This window comes from Mya arenaria, chromosome 6, assembly GCF_026914265.1.
Source record: "Mya arenaria isolate MELC-2E11 chromosome 6, ASM2691426v1".
Classification (NCBI taxonomy): domain Eukaryota; kingdom Metazoa; phylum Mollusca; class Bivalvia; order Myida; family Myidae; genus Mya; species Mya arenaria.
Genome location: NC_069127.1, coordinates 5,051,195 through 5,070,298, shown reverse-complemented (window position 1 = coordinate 5,070,298; position 19,104 = coordinate 5,051,195). Strand labels below are relative to the sequence as shown.

Below are 19,104 nucleotides of genomic sequence, written 5' to 3'. Positions count from 1 at the left end.
CTTTTTTGAAAAAGAGCTCGTCTCCCCCATTGTGTGGTCATAAGTGTGAAAAAATCAATGATGGAATTGAAATTTGTACTTATGGAATGGATATGAACAAACACGGGTCATCTACTGGACTGGGCACTAACCTGCATACAAAGTATGAAGTTCTGGGTCCAAGTGTTCTCAAGTTATTGAGCAGAAAGAAGTGGGACAGACGGACTGGTTTCCAACAAATTGTTTTTCACCTGAAGGTGACTGTGACCTTGACCTAAAAATCAAAATCATACCAAGTATGAAGCTCCTGGGCCCAAGTGTTCATAAGTTATTCTGCAGAAACCGTTATTTTACCTCAAGGTCACCATGATTTTTTACCTACTGGCCTGAAAATCAATAGGGGTCATCTACTAGTCATTACCAACTGACATACCAAGTATGAATGTCCTATGTGCAAGCATTCTTCAGTAATTAATCAGATTTTTTTACCTGACAATCACTGCAGTCTTTACCAGGACCTTGACCTTTGACCTATTGATCCCAATTCCAATAGGAGCCATCTCCTAGTCATGATCAGCTAGCATACCAAATATGAAATTCCTGGGTGCAAATGTTCTTTAGTAATTATTGGAAAATGTTTTTTCCCTCAGGGTCACTGCAACCTTGACCAACTGATCCTAAAATTTATAGAGGTTATCTACTAGTCATGACCAATTGGCACATCAAGTATGAAGTTCCTGGATGCAAGAATTCTTTCATTATTGAGCGGAAACTGTTTTTTCACTGCAACCTTGACCATCTGATCCCAGAACTAGCATACCAAGAATGAAGTTCCTGGGTGCAAGAGTTCTTTGGTTATTGAGCGGAAACCGTTTCTTCACCTCAAGGTCACTGTGACCTTTGACCTACTAATCTCAAAATCAATAGGAGTCATCTACTAGTCATGACCAACTATGAAGTTCCTGGGTACAAGCGTTCTTTAGTTATTGAGCAAAAACCATTTTTAAGCTTAAGGTCTTGCCAACATAGTTTTTTATCTAAAGGTAACTGCAACCTTGAACTTAGACCTTTTGATCTCAAAATCAATAGGGGTCATCTTCTAGCATACCAAGTATGAAGTTCCTGGACCCAATGGATCTTCAGTTATTGAGCCGAAACTGTTTTTATCACCTCAAGTTTACCGTGACCTTTGACCTACTGATCACAAAATCAATAGGGGTCATCTACTAGTCATGACCAACCAGCATACCAAGTATAAGTTCCTGTGTGTAAGCGTTCTATAGTTATTGAGCGGAAACAAAGTGTGACGTACAGACTGACGGACAGGGCAAAAACAAAATGTCTCCCCATGGGGGAGACATAATTATATTGTTCAAGCTTAAAAAAGGACTGTTCCTCATGATGTTGGCTGAAAAAGCAGCTTTGCAGGTCAATTTGATGAAGTGAACGCAAGGGCCTGTCCTAATGATACTACTTGAAATACTGACCAAAAGCTTACTTCTTTTGTTTTTGTCGCACAACAAAACCGAGGCTATACCTGGGCTTTTTATCTTAAAGAAAAAGACAAGCTCATAACTCGGTAATATCTCTCAAAATTTATTCATAAATATTTTTTTTCATAACTGTCATTCTTAGTACATAAGACTTTCATAATAAATGTTTATATTAACAACTGTTTCCATTATTTAACAGGAAAACCTTTCGAAGGCAATTTAAACATACATATCAGAAATGATTGTGAATCTCGTGAAAAGGCAAATAAATGTGTATGTGCATTCAGTAACAATAAATGAGCCACACTGACCGCTCAACATAATGAGTGCATGATTAATAGAAGAACAAAAATAGGAAAATGTCAAATTTACCCATTACTCACCAAAAAAAAATGATAAGTAACATAAACAATTTTTCACATTGACACCTAAATTGTTTGTTAATGATTATCCAATGTTTAACACAAACATAGATTTCTGTACACCTTATTATTCCAAACCAGTAGAAAATGTTCAATATGTTTAGGACTATTCCAGTAAAACATATAACCCACGGGGGGAAGGCAATTATTTAAATAGTATATGGTACTGGTAGGGTGTCTTTTTTCACTAATTTGGACCCCGAAAGGGTAAATTTGCTTCTGTAGGGGGGTGGTATATTTTAAAAGTGCCTTCCCCCCGGAGATTATATGTTTAAATGGAATAGCCCGTACTATAAAGATAAACAACTTCAGTCAATTGTGTAGATGTCAAAAATGGTTGGTTTGGCCAAAATGATTCTTGATTGGTCAATATATATCCATTGATTGCTAATAACAAATCTATTTGTTGTGTAAACTAGCCTAAAAAGATGTGGGCACAACATAATTATCCAACTTTCATACAATGGGCTGCTAACAGACAGCTTAATGGCACAGTAAAATACTTTACCAAAACACAACACATACATGTATAACAAATATTCAATAACCATTTAACACATATTTACACTCCTTAGATCTATGCATATCAATTCAATTGCACTCGTATTTTGAAGATGCAACTTCTTCGCAATACTTTGAAGGTAAATTAATGATGCTAGTGAATTGTCATATGATGTTTGATCACCCTTAAATAGATGTTATGTTGATGTTGCAAGTGAAGTGTCATCATTATCGCAGTGGCCACTGTTCAGCCATATTTATAATACCTACATCATGGAGGCTTTATTTTCAGCATTGTAGGGTTATCCCAGAGAAATTTTGCAAATAATAAAAATATAAACATTGAATGATTTTAAATGCTGTTCATCTGTGTATAAAAACATTTAGTCAGTGCACGGAGAATTAAGCCAACCTTCGGACTTCACTATCCATGCACTGACCAATGAACCGCAATACTAAAACATTCAACTTTTTATTGAACACATAACCAAGCATAGGATACGTATGAACGCATGTAAATGAAATTGAATACCATTACAGTCTGATGATTACATTATGCAATTTGAAATCATTTGATAACTAAAAATTTAACATCATAAATGATAAACTGTATGTAACATGGTCATCCCTCCTTAAAGCATCTGTATGTATTAAACAATCATTTATTGAAGGACATAAGGCAATATATAAACTAGACAATCTTACTTTGACTGCTAGTATATCAACAGTTATCAAATAAACTAGCATTCAAGAATTCAAAGCAATAAATTGTGCCACCATTTAATATAACTATCTAAATTAATGCATCCAAAAACAAAAGTTGGTATTGTTATAAATCCTTTATTGGCTTTAACAATACAATTTTACATCTTAACTGAATGCAGGAATGAACAGCAGGGAAAAAATCACTATTTCTATACATATCCGAATGTTTGAGGATGAGATTGTAATACTTTTGTCATTTTAACATTATGAATCCAGCTTCTAGGGTCACCTCCATCAGATTTTAAGTGTGACACTGCCTCTGACATACAATGACAGACAGTGCACTTCCAGTCACCAAACTTGGAGTGGACCACACATGTGTCTATGCTCTCTTGCCACTGCATGAACTTTTTCATGCTGGCTGGCTTCAGTCATCAAACTTGATGGAGTAAACCCCGTTCATATCTATGGGCCCTCCCTTGTAGCTTCCTCGCTTTTTTTTGGTCTTCTCATGCCTGAATGACTTCCCCTTTGTCACAATCAAGTCCCTGCTAGCCTTCTCTCCCCATGAACCCCTGGCACCCATCTGCAAACACAGAATCATACACATGTATAATTGGCAACTTCTGAAGGCACATGACAACATAGGCCCTGACTGCCTGTCTAAGTAGGATTGGTAAACATTGAAAAAGACACAGTATAAACTGATGGTGAGGCCTCACAAATGACTATTATGTTTGAAAGTGTGAATAAAACCTGATGTACATTTTCAGAATAGCTTCAACTTATAGCAGATCTATACAAATTCTTAATGCATACAATGCAAGAATGACACAACGCCTCAGTTGTGAATTTTTCCTCAAATATAATTAAGTTCTGAACAACTTTTCTTGAACATCATTGGTGTCAAAAACATTTTGGGGTTTTGAAATTACATGTTTGTGTACATATATGACCTCCTTTTTACTGGAAAGGCAGACTAGAATCTACCTCATACATAATGCCTGAAGCTTTATATATTAACGGCCTATTGACTAACTATGGTAGGTTCTTTTGTACTTTGTTTTATTACATGTATACTAGATAGTTACTTTACAAAAACTTTCCAAAACGAACACAATCAATAAGATGAAACAGTAATGTTAAATATTATGCAAAAGGAGCAAGTGATGTTCACCATTAAAATATCATGCCACCTGAGCACCCCTCAAAATCCTCATCAAACACATGTGGAAGAGTGGATACAGGTAGAAAAAAAAGAAATGCATCAGTTGTACATTTGTCGTCAATTAGTTTTCAGGAAAGCCAGGATTTTGACCTTTTAACTGCAGACACCGTCTCCATAACACTCCAAACCATGACCTTGACCTTTAATCAATTGCACCCCCTCCCCCTTATCATTTTTTTTTCTAAACAGGGCATGAATATTTATCAATTCAAATGGAACAAAAATAATTTTTCAAAAGATCTAATGAAATTGCATATCATTTAGAGGAAATCTCTAACAAAAACTTCACCATATATATATTTGGTCGTTGTACATTGGCATAAAGAAATGCAAAACAGAGAGAATTGACACCTCAGTTGTGAATATTTCCTCAAAGTTTGTTAAGTTCTGAACAACTTTTATTGAACATCATTGGTGTCAAAAAACATTTCAGGGTTTTGAAATTACATGTTTGTGTACAGATATGACATTCCTTTTACAGGAAAGGCAGACTATAATCTACCTCATACATAATGTCTGAAGCTTTATATATTAACGGCCTATTTACTAACTATGGTAGGTTCTTTTGTCCTTTGTTTTATTACAAGTATACTAGATAGTTACTTTACAAAAACTTTCCAAAACGAACAAAATCACTGAGATGAAACAGAAATGTCAAACAATATGCAAAAGGAACAAGTGATGTTCATCATTTAATCATCAAGCCCCCTGATTGCCCCTCAATACCCCCATCAAACACATGTGGAAGATTAAATACGGGTAGAAAAAGAAATGCATCAATTATTAAGTACATTTGTAGTCAATTAGTTTTCAGGGAAGTCAGGATTTTGACCTTTGAACTACATAGCATTGCAAAGTGCAAACAATGATCTCTACCTTTAATCTACTGCACCCCTCCCCCTTATTTTTTTTCTAAATATCTATCAATTAAAATTGGACGAAAATAATTTTTCAAAAGATCATATAGAATTGCATATCATTTAGAGGAAATCTCTTACAATAACTTGACCATATATATTCGGTCGATATACATTGGCATAAACATGCAAAACAGAGAGAATTGACACCTCAGTTGTGAATATTTCCTCAAAGTTTGTTAAGTTCTGAACAACTTTTTATAAACATCATGGGTGTCAATTTTTATTTATTCTTTTCATGAAAAATTTACACTTGGAAATAATCATATACCATAAACAACTTTTAACGATTGTCTTTTTAAAAACCCTTATGAACATTTTCACCCCATTCAGCAATTTTTCCAATCTTCTAAATTTGATGGACCAGTCATTTTTAAAGTCTTAAATATCAACTACGGACTATGGCTTCACATCTATTGGAGTTGAAAGCAGACCAATGAATACAACCCTTGCACTTCTAATAGGATTTTAAGGTACTATGTTGCAGACACTGCTTGCAGATTATTTTCAAAAAAAAACAGCATTTACTGACCTTGGCATCGAAGGAATTGTTCTGCAGCCTTGGATCCACCTGGACCTCATCGGACTTCACCCGCCGGAATGGACTACTCTTCCTCTGTAACAGGTAATGACTGATCAACATGCGTTGTATAATTATCTTGTAATGTAATTTACATTGTGGGTTGAACACACATCATATTATTAAAACGATAATTATAGTGCTTTCGACCCTGGTCGTGAATAATTGACATATTTACTTAAAAATATTTCAAACTATAACACCACATCTTTGTCATACATTATGCCCCAATGAGCGCCATGTTGTCAGGGATATTTGGACAAAGGAATAAAATGTGCATGGACCAAAATGCCAACCAATTTGACCTGATGACCTCAAAATCTATAGGGGTAATCTACTTTAATCTACAGTCATGTTTGAGGGCCATGGACACAAGCATTGTCAAGTTATCACCTGAACAAGCTTTTCACTTTCAAGATCACTGTGACCTTGACCTTTATCTTCATGACCTTATAATGGTAATCTACTAGTCAAGCCCAACCTCTATGTCAAGCGTTATGACCATAGGTCCAGGCATTGTCAAGTTAATACTTTGACAGAGCAATCAGCCATGCTATTTTACAATTAAATTCATATTATGAAATATTAATACATTTCAAAGCAAACAAATCCAATGTTCTATTAAAACACAATTGTGTCATTGTCATACTTACACGCTGGTTTTTGTTCGATACTGGTTGTTGTTTTTCCTTCGAGCCAGTCGACACTCCGGAATCATCCGACTCAACATGCCCGTTGACCTTTAAATTGGGTGTTGAGGTCACCATACCTGCATTAGTCTTCTGCTTTTTCCCAGAAACTGGTGTAAGTCCTGGGGTTTTAGGACCTGACTGTTTAGTACTACTAGAATCTGAATCACTTTCTGAACTACTAGAGTCTGATTTCTTTGCCTTGCTTTTATTCACAGTTTTAGGAGTTTGTTTGGGAGTTTTGGAAATGCTTTTTTGCTCACTATCTGAGTCTGAACTGTCTGAATCACTACTAGAGGATTGTGCTTTATTTACAGAATTGTTTTGAGACACAGGTGTTTGCACCGGCTTTGCTGGTGTAGCTTTAGCAGGTTGTGCTTGTTTGGCTGGTGCTTCATCTTCACTGGAGCTAGAGTCACTGCTGCTACTTTCTGCCTTCTTTGCTGGTGTAGCTTTAGCAGGCTGTGCTTGTTTGGCTGGAGTTTTCACAGCTGGAGTTTCATCTTCACTGGAGCTAGAGTCACTGCTGCTACTGTCTGCCTTCTTCGCTGGTGTAGCTTTAGCAGGCTGTGCTTGTTTGGCTGGAGTTTTCACAGCTGGTGCTTCATCTTCACTAGAGCTAGAGTCACTGCTGCTACTTTCAGCCTTCTTTGCTGGTGTAGCTTTAGCAGGCTGTGCTTGTTTGGCTGGAGTTTTCACAGCTGGTGTTTCATCTTCACTGGAGCTAGAGTCACTGCTGCTACTTTCTGCCTTCTTTGCTGGTGTAGCTTTAGCAGGCTGTGCTTGTTTTGCTGGAGTTTTAACAGCTGGTGCTTCATCTTCACTGGAGCTAGAGTCACTGCTGCTGCTTTCTGCCTTCTTTGCTGGTGTGGCTTTCGCAGTTTGTGCTTGTTTGGCTGGAGTTTTCACAGCTGGTGTTTCATCTTCACTGGAGCTAGAGTCACTGCTGCTACTTTCTGCCTTCTTTGCTGGTGTAGCTTTAGCAGGCTGTGCTTGTTTTGCTGGAGTTTTAACAGCTGGTGCTTCATCTTCACTGGAGCTAGAGTCACTGCTGCTGCTTTCTGCCTTCTTTGCTGGTGTGGCTTTCGCAGTTTGTGCTTGTTTGGCTGGAGTTTTCACAGCTGGTGCTTCATCTTCACTGGAGCTAGAGTCACTGCTGCTACTTTCTGCCTTCTTTGCTGGTGTGGCTTTCGCAGTTTGTGCTTGTTTGGCTGGAGTTTTCACAGCTGGTGTTTCATCTTCACTGGAGCTAGAGTCACTGCTGCTACTGCTTTCTGCCTTCTTTGCTGGTGTAGCTTTAGCAGGCTGTGCTTGTTTGGCTGGAGTTTTAACAGCTGGTGCTTCATCTTCACTGGAGCTAGAGTCACTGCTGCTACTTTCAGCCTTCTTTGCTGGTGTAGCTTTAGCAGGCTGTGCTTGTTTGGCTGGAGTTTTAACAGCTGGTGCTTCATCTTCACTGGAGCTAGAGTCACTGCTACTACTTTCAGCCTTCTTTGCTGGTGTAGCTTTAGCAGGCTGTGCTTGTTTGGCTGGAGTTTTCACAGCTGGTGTTTCATCTTCACTGGAGCTGGAGTCACTGCTGCTACTTTCAGCCTTCTTTGCTGGTGTAGCTTTAGCAGGCTGTGCTTGTTTGGCTGGAGTTTTCACAGCTGGTGTTTCATCTTCACTGGAGCTGGAGTCACTGCTGCTACTTTCAGCCTTCTTTGCTGGTGTAGCTTTAGCAGGCTGTGCTTGTTTGGCTGGAGTTTTAACAGCTGGTGCTTCATCTTCACTGGAGCTAGAGTCACTGCTGCTACTGTCTGCCTTCTTTGCTGGTGTAGCTTTCGCAGGCTGTGCTTGTTTGGCTGGAGTTTTCACAGCTGGTGCTTCATCTTCACTGGAGCTAGAGTCACTGCTGCTACTTTCAGCCTTCTTTGCTGGTGTAGCTTTAGCAGGCTGTGCTTGTTTGGCTGGAGTTTTCACAGCTGGTGTTTCATCTTCACTGGAGCTAGAGTCACTGCTGCTACTTTCAGCCTTCTTTGCTGGTGTAGCTTTAGCAGGCTGTGCCTGTTTGGCTGGAGTTTTCGCAGCTGGTGCTTCATCTTCACTGGAGCTAGAGTCACTGCTGCTGCTTTCTGCCTTCTTTGCTGGTGTAGATTTATTTGCTGCTGGAGATTTGGAAGCCACTGGCTTTCCAGGTGTTACTTTGGCTGTTGGCTTTTCATCTTCGCTAGAACTAGAATCTTCACTACTACTACTCGAAGCCTGTTTAGTAGCTGTCTTTGCTGGCAAAGCTGCTGTTGTTGAGGGCTTTCCTGTAGTCTTTTTCACTGCTTCATCCTCACTGGATTCACTACTACTACTGGAATCAGAGGATTGTTCTGCTTTCTTTGAAGCAGGTTTAGTATTTACTGACTGAGGTGGTGGAACATTGTTGTAGGCTTTACCTGGATTTGACGGCTTCTTTGTTAATATCTTGTTTTTCTTAGAGGCACCTTCATCATCAGTGCTCTCAGAATCTGCATCAGAATCAGAAGTTCCACTGCTTGAGGAATCAGCCTTATCTGGTTTAGTGACTTGTTTCACACCCTTTACAGGTGTTACTGGCTTTTTTGTGGCTACTGGCTTCTCATCTTCAGAAGAATCTGAACTATCACTAGAACTTGAGTCTGCCTTTTTAACAACTGATTGGACTTGCTTTTTTGCAGGAGACTGAGTGGACTTAGTGACAGCTGTCACTGGTTTCTTTGCAGTTTTCTCATCTTCAGAACTGCTTTCGCTTGAAGAACTTGAGCTATCAGCCTTTTTGGCTTGAACTGGTGCTTGCGCTTTCTGTTGAACTGGCTTGGCATTTGCAGGTTTTTCATCCTCGGACGATGACTCGCTGCTTGAACTTGAAGCCTCTTGTTTCTTAGCTTGTTTAGCAGGTGGTGGTACAGGTTTCTTGGCTGCAGGTTTGGCCGAGTCACTTTCTGAGCTGCTGTCACTGGAGCTGGACTGATGAATACGCTTTATGGCTTCTTTGGTTGCCACTGGTGCTTTCTTGTGAGAAACTGGCTTTTTCACTGGTTCATCATCTGATTCACTGGAACTTAACATGGAAAGCAAGCTACAGTCAGTTTTCTGGACAACACTATCACTACATTTTTTTGAATTTCTACAGTTAATTAACATATATAAAGCATAAGCTGTATTGCAGGTAACACCGACTTAAGTAAAACAAGAGATGTTTGTCAAACATTATGCCCCCCCTGAGCGCCATGTTGTCAGGATTATATGGACAAATGAATGAAATATGCATGGACCGAAATGACAGCTGATTTGTTGCTGTTTTAAGATTATGACCATTAAAGTGTGAGGATAAAGTGTGTTATGACTGTCATGACCTTTGACTCTATGAACTCAAAATCCAGAGTCATCAGCTGGTCACCAGAAACCTAAATGTCAAGTTTGAGGGCCATGGGTGCAGGCATTGTCAAGTTATCACAAGACAAGTTTTTTTCGTTCAAGGTCACTGTGACCTTGAACTTTGACCCCATGACCCCTTAAATCATAAGGGGTCATCTACAAGTCAGATGCAACTCCGAGTCAAGTTTGAAGGCCATGGGTTCAGGCATTGTTGCGTTATCACTCGGACAACCTTTTACCATTCAAGATCACTGTGACCTTGACCTTTGGCTCTATGAATCCTAAATCAATAAGGGTGATCTACTGGTCAGGCTTAACATCCATGTCAAGTTTAATGATCATAGGTTCAGGCATTGTTGAGATATCAGTGGGGGAAGATTTGTTAACTTTTTTGCGTTAAAGGTTACTGTGACATTGACCTGATGACCCCCAAAGTCGATAGGGGTCATCTACTGGGCAGGCCCAACCTTCATGTCAAGTTTGATGACCATAGGTCCAAGAATTGTCGAGTTTGCTTTCAAGGTCACTGTGACCTTGATCTTTGACCCCTAAAATCAATAGGGGTCATCTACTGGTCAGGCCCAACCTCCATGTCAAGTTTGAGGGCCATGGGTGCAGGCATTGTTGAGTTACCACTTGGACAACCTTTTATCATTCAAGGTCACTGTGACCTTGACCTTTGGCCCAATGACCCCTTAAATTAATAGGGACAATCTTCTGGCCGGGCTCAACCTCCAAATCAAGTTTGAGGGCCATGGGTGCAGCCATTGTCAAGTTATCACTCGGATAACCTTTTACCATTCCAGGTCACTGTGACCTTGACCTTTGGCCCAATGGCCCCTTAAATCAATAGGGACCATCTTCTGGCCAGGCCCAACCTCCAAGTCAAGTTTGAGGGCCATGGGTGCAGGCATTTTCGAGTTATCACTCGGACAACCTTTTACCATTCAAGGTCACTGTGACCTTGACCTTTGGCCAGATGACCCCCAAAAACCATAGGGGTCATCTCCTGGTCAGGCCAATTCTCCAAGTCAAGTTTGAGGGCCATGGGTGCAGGCATTGTTGAGTTATCAATCGGTCAACCTTTTACCATTCAAGGTCACTGTGACCTTGACCTTTGGCCCAATGACCCCCAAAAACAATAGGGGTCATCTACTGGTCAGGACCAACCTCCATGTCAAGTTTGAGGGCCATGGGTGCAGGCATTGTCACGTTATCACTCGGACAACCTTTTACCATTCAAGGTCACTGTGACCTTGACCTTTGGTCTGATGACCCCCAAAAACAATAGGGGTCATCTACTGGTCAGGCCCAACCTCCATGTCAAGTTTGAGGGCCATGGGTGCAGGCATTGTTGAGTTATCACTCGGACAAGCTTTAAAATTATTTTACCATTAAAGATCACTGTGACCTTGACCTTTGACCCGATGACCCCCAAAATCATTAGGGGTCATCTACTGGTCAGGCCCAACCGTCATGTGAAGTTTGATGACCATACGTCTAGGAATTGTTGAGTTATCACTCGGACAAGCTTTGGTCTACCGACGGACCGACCGACCAACATGCCTGTGCAAAGCAATATACCCCTCTTCTTCGAAGGGGGGCATAATAACCATTCACTGTTTTATAAAAATGTGATGTTACAATGGACGTTGACGAGGAAACTAGGGACAGCAGTCATTAATGAGCGTTTTTTGCAATGATCATCACATTGATTGCTGGATATTTTTAATCTGGAATTATGAATATTAATAATGTTAACAACAATATTACAGTATATGACGAATTGTCCCTTAAAAATAATATTTTGTAGAGTAAACAAATGAACATATATCGCAGTAGATTGTAGTGTTAATTATGCAGCTCGCAAAGTCTACATCGGGGATTACAAGACTAAATTTGTTTTTCTGTATAAATAACACAATGACAGACTAAATGATGGATTAAAATGGCCAATATATACAGTGGAAACTCACTACACCGGACAAGGTCCGGACTGGACAAAATTTCCGGTTTAGTGAGGATTCCAATTTAGTGAGGATTTGATGTACGTTTACTCAAAATATTATCTGAGTTAACCTTTAAAGGCTTTTGTCCTCTAGGGACAGTTCAATTCTACGACGTTTAGACAGAGGTTGAGACATGATTAAAGCACTTGCAAAAGTGATAAGCATAATTAAACATTTCAGCGTTTTTATAATCATCTTTTTTCCAAGTCTTGAAATAAAACAACTCGCGTAATTTAATGCTTGTTTTGTATGTTTGATAGTTTAATTAACGCACCGCTCTAATTTGATTGAATCATAGAAGTCTTTAGATATAGCACCCTCCAAAATGATTACTAAATAACCGTTTCTAGTTCTTTATTTTCTGCAACAAACAAATTAATGTTACAATCAATTTTCTTTTCACAAGTTTGATTATCGCGCGACAGTCAATCCACAGCACAATCATCATTATCGAGTTAACACAATATCACAGGTGTAATATTTAACGACGCACAGGCTGTCAAAACAAAGTGACACGCGAGTCGCGAATTCCTAATACACAAAATCATTTCGACATGTTTGAACAAATAAACGTCCAGTTTTGTGAGGTAAAATTACGTTGACAACTAACAAATTTTCTCGATTTTTTGTCCGGGATCCGGAATTCCGGGGTTCCGGTTTTGTAGGGATCTTTCTTACATTGAAAATAGAAGGGGAAAATGTCCAATATCCCGAGGATTCTGGTTTTGTGGAGATCCGGTTTAGTGAGTTTCCACTGTACAAACACTTGTAAAAACCAATTCAAGTTTTCCGAAGATTGTCCGAGTACTCAAGTACCAATTTCACTACTCGTTGCCATCCCTACTTATTTACAAACACTTTCATTAACAAATGTATTTCAGATTACCTAGATGAGTCACTAGAAGATTCCTGTTTCGTCCTCTTTGTCTCCTTTCCTGGACTTCCTGATGGCGGCTCCTTCCGTTTTACCGAGGTTCTACAATGTGATACAAACCTCAAAATAATTTACTGAACGGTATGTATAATCAGGTATTAAGGGTGTATCACGCTTCTTTTTGATGATTGTTTTAATTAATGGTATGCACACAATTATATAACTGCTTCGTTGTGAATTCAGACTTGTTTTATTGTCTCAATTATATTATACAATATTTAGAGATTATCTTAAAATGTTGATATATTTAATAAAATGAAAGCAAAAATTATAAAGTTTCTCCAGATGAATACAACACCTACTTTTCCCAGTGAGAAAATACTTCCTCCAGCTTAGGAGAGCCATCAGTTGCAACTTTCTTGAACTGAAAATTTAGAGAAATTATTGTAAGTACATATTCAATTAATGACTTTTAATTTCAGCCCGAGAATTTAGTCCTTTAGCATTCGCATTTCTGCCACAGCCATGTTTTTATTTGAAAGAATTTAGACTGTTGTGAAAGTGATCAAAGATTTATGATATACAGAAAATACTGGGCCAAACCTAATAGCGTAGATTGGGGGATGCATAGATGTTGAAAAATACACAGAAGTCCTTAAAACACATACATTATTTTGTGACTGAAAAGCAGATGTACCATAAAATGTTCATTTATTCAACTAAGTATGTCAAAACACATGGACTTCGCGACATTCAGCATCTGTATCAAGATACATTTACAGCTACATACGCATACATGCCATATTTTTGAGAGGCTTCCCAGGGGATTTTGGTCTGAATTCCAGAATATATTGATATTACACCAGGGAATTTTTACGCGGCGAAAACTTGCGCAATATCTCCATTTATGATATAAGAATAAATACAGAAATACACTCAAATTATAATAATTTTTGGACTTAGTCATCATGGTCCTTCATGGAATTTCACACTCATAATATTATTTATGCTTTCCACTATCAACCTTAAGCAAGTTTTGAAAATAAAATAAATAAAAAAATATTGTTTATTTTTTTTAATTCCAGGGAATATGGATCCGCCGAGGGCGAACCAGGGGATGGGTCGAAATTCCCCGCCGGGGGATATGGCATGTATGCATACGGCCATTGGGAAGTACAGTACTCTTACTCCGAATATTTCAATTGACAATTACTCTGACATAACTCCTTGACAGCAGTTACAAAAAAATTGATTTTTTTTAAGAATTTTAATGTTATTTCAACTTCGAGACCTAGTAAAGACAATAATAACTAGAAATGTGTCCATAGGACACGGATGCCCCCACTTCGATTTTTTGTCACAGAAAATAAGCCATAATGATTATTCAGGATAATCTGCACATATAGGATAAGTTGAGTTGAGTTGGGTTTTACGGCATCGCAAGACTGTATAGGTTATATGGCGCCATTCAGGCAGGAAAAAACTTGTTGGATCCACATTGGACACATACTTTTCAAGAATTAGATTGGAAACATATATTTTTGAAGTATTTTTGGCAAAAAAGGGCCGTAACTCCTAAATGACTAAAGCGATTTCCATGACTATCGAACTTGATCAAGATATTATGGTCACAAACATGTGTTTAAAGTTTGGTGAGGATTGGACAAACAGTTTTCAAGAATTAGATTGGAAACATATATTTTTGAAGTATTTTTGGCAAAAAAGGGCCGTAACTCCTAAACGACTAAAGCGATTTCCATGAATATCGAACTTGATCAAGATATTATGGTCACAAACATGTGTTTAAAGTTTGGTGAGGATTGGACAAACGGTTTTCAAGAATTAGATCGGAAACAATCTTCGGGACGTACATACGTACAGACAGACGTACGTACGGACAAGGGCAACCCTATATGCCGCCACTTTGTGGGGGCATAACAACTCGACCATGGCCAAAGTGGTCCTATTGTTGTAAAACTGTGAGCTGCAGCCTTGCATGTGCCCCTTATATAAATATTGTTATGTTTTGACAGAATGAAATGAAGAAAACTCATCATTATTTGTAGCTAAAGAACTTCAGCGAACACGTTATATATTACCTTTTTGGACGTGTTCGCTGAAGAGAACACCGTATCCAAACCCTACCAGAATTCGTGACATTTTTATGTCACGCTGTTATTTCACTTGTATGCATTGTACAGACAAAATAGCTGTATCCTTAGGTAAATGAAGTAAAATGTAGTTCACAAACTCATTTTCAAAACCAAAAAACGCTTTAAAGATAGTTGATTTAGCATTTTAATAAATCCTATTACAAGCATTTCTTATCTAGGTCATAGTTGTGTTCAAATTTAATCACGCGACACCAAGATTTTCAGAAAATACCCATGTGACCTAGTGTTTATTTTGCTGTTATTTTTTTCTATTTCGAATAATTAATAAATAATTAATAACAAATTTGGAATAAATAAATAGTTTTTACTTATCGAAAGGTATTTACAGCCTTACTGCAATTGGATTCAACTAAATGCACAGTGAGAATCCGATGCTATCAATCGAATCCATCGACGTCATCATGGTCATGTGATTGCATTGCATCATCACACTCAATTGATTCTGGTTGACTTTACTATGGGGGTTACGCCATAACTTTAATGTGTTGTAAACATCAAAAAAAAAATATATCAACATTAAAGTTATGGAAGCCAGAACTACATTATTTGTTGTATATTTATTTTTAGTGTATGGAACTAATATAAAATAACATTATCTGGTAATATTTCTTGTTTTTATGATATTTTATAGACGCAATATACTTTAACCTGGAATCCCGATCGGAAATAACTAACTGAAATAATAATAACTAATAACTAACCACTTTTGGTACAAAACAACTTGTACATGAAGGATTTGTCATATCAAAAATCTTTAAAAAAATCTGTCTACGTACAATTATTTTGACTGTAAGCCATAGTCATTCAAAAATGCCATCCAGGCAGAACAATGTTTAGCTCAGACAGGGTGCAGGACGAAGTGAACCATTTCACAAGTGAACCAGTTCCTTAGTGTACCATTTCAGGACCAAGTGAACCACATATGTATTATATAGTGGCTATTATGTGATGGCACACTGCCCGAAAGGTGATAATAACTAGTAATTATAGCCATTTGAATGCAAGACTTCACACATTTGCTACACTGTTAAAGATGTTTATTTAGCTGTTAGAAATTGACTTTTAAGCTTCATGACAATTAGTATAGTAGCTATTTTATGATAGTAACATAAATACAAGAGATGCATAAACATTATGATATTTATTACTTGATGCATTCAACATTATTGGCTATTACTAAGGTGTTTAAAAATTCAGTATTTTGTTATTATTATATCATAGGCTCAGATTATCTTTAAAATGCTAGCGAAATGCAGATGGATCCAGCCGAAATGTCATGAAACACCCACACTTATTTGTTTTTGGTACATGACTGAGGTGTAAATAACAAACATAGAAATTTTTTGAACATATATGGAATAAAATTCAACAAAGTAGGATGTATTGATAATATATTCATTATAAGGATTAAATAAAAAGGTATTTTGTTTTTCATTTTTCTTTTCCTTTTTTCAAAACATTGTTACTGTATATCAAAATACATAATTTTAATAAATAAACACTTCGATATGATTAACAATTTATCCATATCATAACAATAAGAAAAAATGGACATTTTATTTTAAAATCTGGGAATATTTCGTACTTTGAAATATGTTGCGGTAATGACATTTTGTCCGGTCGTCATATATTTTCCACCTCCATTTTAGCACTAATGGTCAAAAGTGTGCTCTGCAACAAATACTTCAATATTCAGAATAGTTAATGGAAGCAAACTTTCTTTCTTTTAGTGTGGAATTTTATTTCTTTAAATTTGTAAATAAAATTTGAGAAAATCACTTAAAATATAGAATTACCCATCTATTAAATCATTTGTACTCAGGAAAATAAACTCTGAAACATAATATTTCATTAAGAGAATATTCCCTATATAACATATAGATGGTTCACTTCGTCTCACCAAGTGGTTCACTTAGTCCTGGTTCACTTAGGAAGTGGTTCACTTCGTCCTACATTCGCTTAGACACATCTCTATTGACTGGGCAAAACATCGCTAATTGTTGCTTCTTTGTAAACAATGCATAAAATATTTCTTTTTTTTTCATTATTGGTCGATCTGGCCATTATTGCCAGATCAAGCAATGTTAAGTTTCACCACCCTGGTGAAAAACACGTGCCATATCAAGCATTATAAAGTTTCACCACCCTGGTGAAACAAACACGTGTTGACGGATTTCTTCTAAAACATAGATATTTCAACGACACATTCCGAAAGATAATAAAAAATACTTACCGATGGCGACTTTGATATAAAGGGGAGAACTTCTTTACATCGCCGACTGATAAAGTCGAACACAGCAGGAAGCAACGCTGCTTTTTGGTCGTCTTTTTCTGCCATGTTTTCCAACGTGCCGGAACTTACGCAATAATCACTGCGCATGCGCGTCCTTCTGTCAAAAACGTCCAGTCTTAAAACGGTTTGTATTATCGATCGGAACACCAACCGAATATAGTCATGCAAAAAATCATCTTATGTGGCTATGCACAAGTCAATTATAACCACGGCCCCAACAGGTCCGGGGAATAGCGGGGACTTTGACTTTCGGTCCAGCAAAGCCCGGGCAAAATTTCCGCCCTGCGGGGACGAACTGCTGATGAAACCCCTGCCAAATGCCCCCGCACCCCAGGGACTCCTGGTTAAGCCCATCCCCCGCTAAATTTGGCACGAAGACAAAATCACCACATTCACCCAGCACTGTGGAGTCACCTGGGAGGTAAAAACACGGCCCATTTCCCCGGCTATCCCCGGTATACCCCCGGACCTGGGGGCCGTGGTTACAATTGACTGGTGCATAAGATATACATAATTAACAATGAGAGCGCGTTATGCTGCCAACCAATGCCGCCACGGTTCCTCGTTTGGCGCCAAATGTCACAGGGTGAGAAAAATGTGCAGCCTGACCGGGGCTCGAACCTGGGAATCCTCGCTCTCAGGGCGAGTGCTCTACTAGTACCGACCGTGAGCTACCGGACCGCTTACACACCTCCTCACCACATGTGTAGGTATCGGTACCGTGACATTTCGCTATTTTGTTATAGAAGTGAATATACTTTAGAACAAATCATAATTATGGACAGCCGGTATTCAACCCGTACGAAGTACAAAGATGACACGCTTTCAACAGGCATATTTCAACGGTATATCGACCCAGAGCTGTTTTTTCTTGTATCTTTTTTCGTAAAATAAACAAATGCGTAGAGAGTGGTGCTTTAAACTATACTTTAAACTTGGCTTTGATTAATATGGCAACCATCATCGGGTGGGCCCAATATCCTACATCGGGCGTTTGTTTACGAGCCACTTACTGTAAAGAGAAACCTTTGAAGCATTGTTAAGTGCAACAAAACTATACTCAGACTGGCCGGACACATGCCATATATTTCGGGTAGGTATGTCAGATGTCTACGTATCCGCGAGTTCAATGGCGGATTTTGAATCAACAGTTTTAAATGTAGGACGACAAATTCCGAGAGTACATTTGTATTTGCAATTTCATTAATATTTGAGCATGCCCTTTAGATTCTCATATGTACTAACAAATATCGAGTCATCCATTTTTCGCCGCAGACCTACGCATTCCATCTGCACACAGTTCGCATCCGCAGCCGGCATCCTTAAGCCGTGTACCGTTAGAAAAGGGATATTCAAACATTGTTGGGTCTGTTCCATGTATCCGCATCTGCATGTTCATACAGTACGGATACGGACCCAATGCAATCACTGTACATCATTCCTAACTTAAGTTATAATGCGAAAATTATTTTCTATTTTAAGTAACAGTGACCGTGACCTTACATTCCCCAAATTAAATCACAGGTACATCTCAACAGTGCCTTGCTATAGACTAAGCTTCATTATTTTACATCTTTGTATACTCAAGTTACTGATCGGAAACCATTTCTGGTTTAGTAGCAACAGCCTTGACATTGGTCCAACTGACCCCAGATGAAATCCGAAAGCACATCTTTACATGAACTTGTTTTTCACAAAGTTGTACCACGAATAATTAATATTTAGTAACAGGGACATTGGCATTGATCTTATTGACCCCACATGCAATCCCAATTAAGGTACCCCTCCACGTGAACCTGATAAGTAAACTATAACGTTATTCTGTGGAAACTTGTTTTGTTTTTTTCTAAACC

The 19,104-nt window shown here is 38.3% G+C and overlaps 1 protein-coding gene across 1 annotated transcript; it reads right to left on the bottom strand.

Moving 5' to 3' along the window:
• Positions 1 to 1,562: 1,562 nt before the first annotated feature.
• Positions 1,563 to 17,348, bottom strand: LOC128238244 (nucleolar protein dao-5-like). The gene is made up of 6 exons (XM_052953942.1): positions 17,192 to 17,348; positions 13,147 to 13,208; positions 12,797 to 12,886; positions 6,479 to 9,584; positions 5,778 to 5,861; positions 1,563 to 3,686 (listed from the first exon to the last, which is right to left on the bottom strand). Exons 1-6 carry the CDS (start codon positions 17,336 to 17,338, stop codon positions 3,528 to 3,530), a joined length of 3,648 nt encoding a protein of 1,215 aa, XP_052809902.1. The 5' UTR covers positions 17,339 to 17,348; the 3' UTR covers positions 1,563 to 3,527.
• Between the last annotated feature and the right edge of the window lie 1,756 nt (positions 17,349 to 19,104).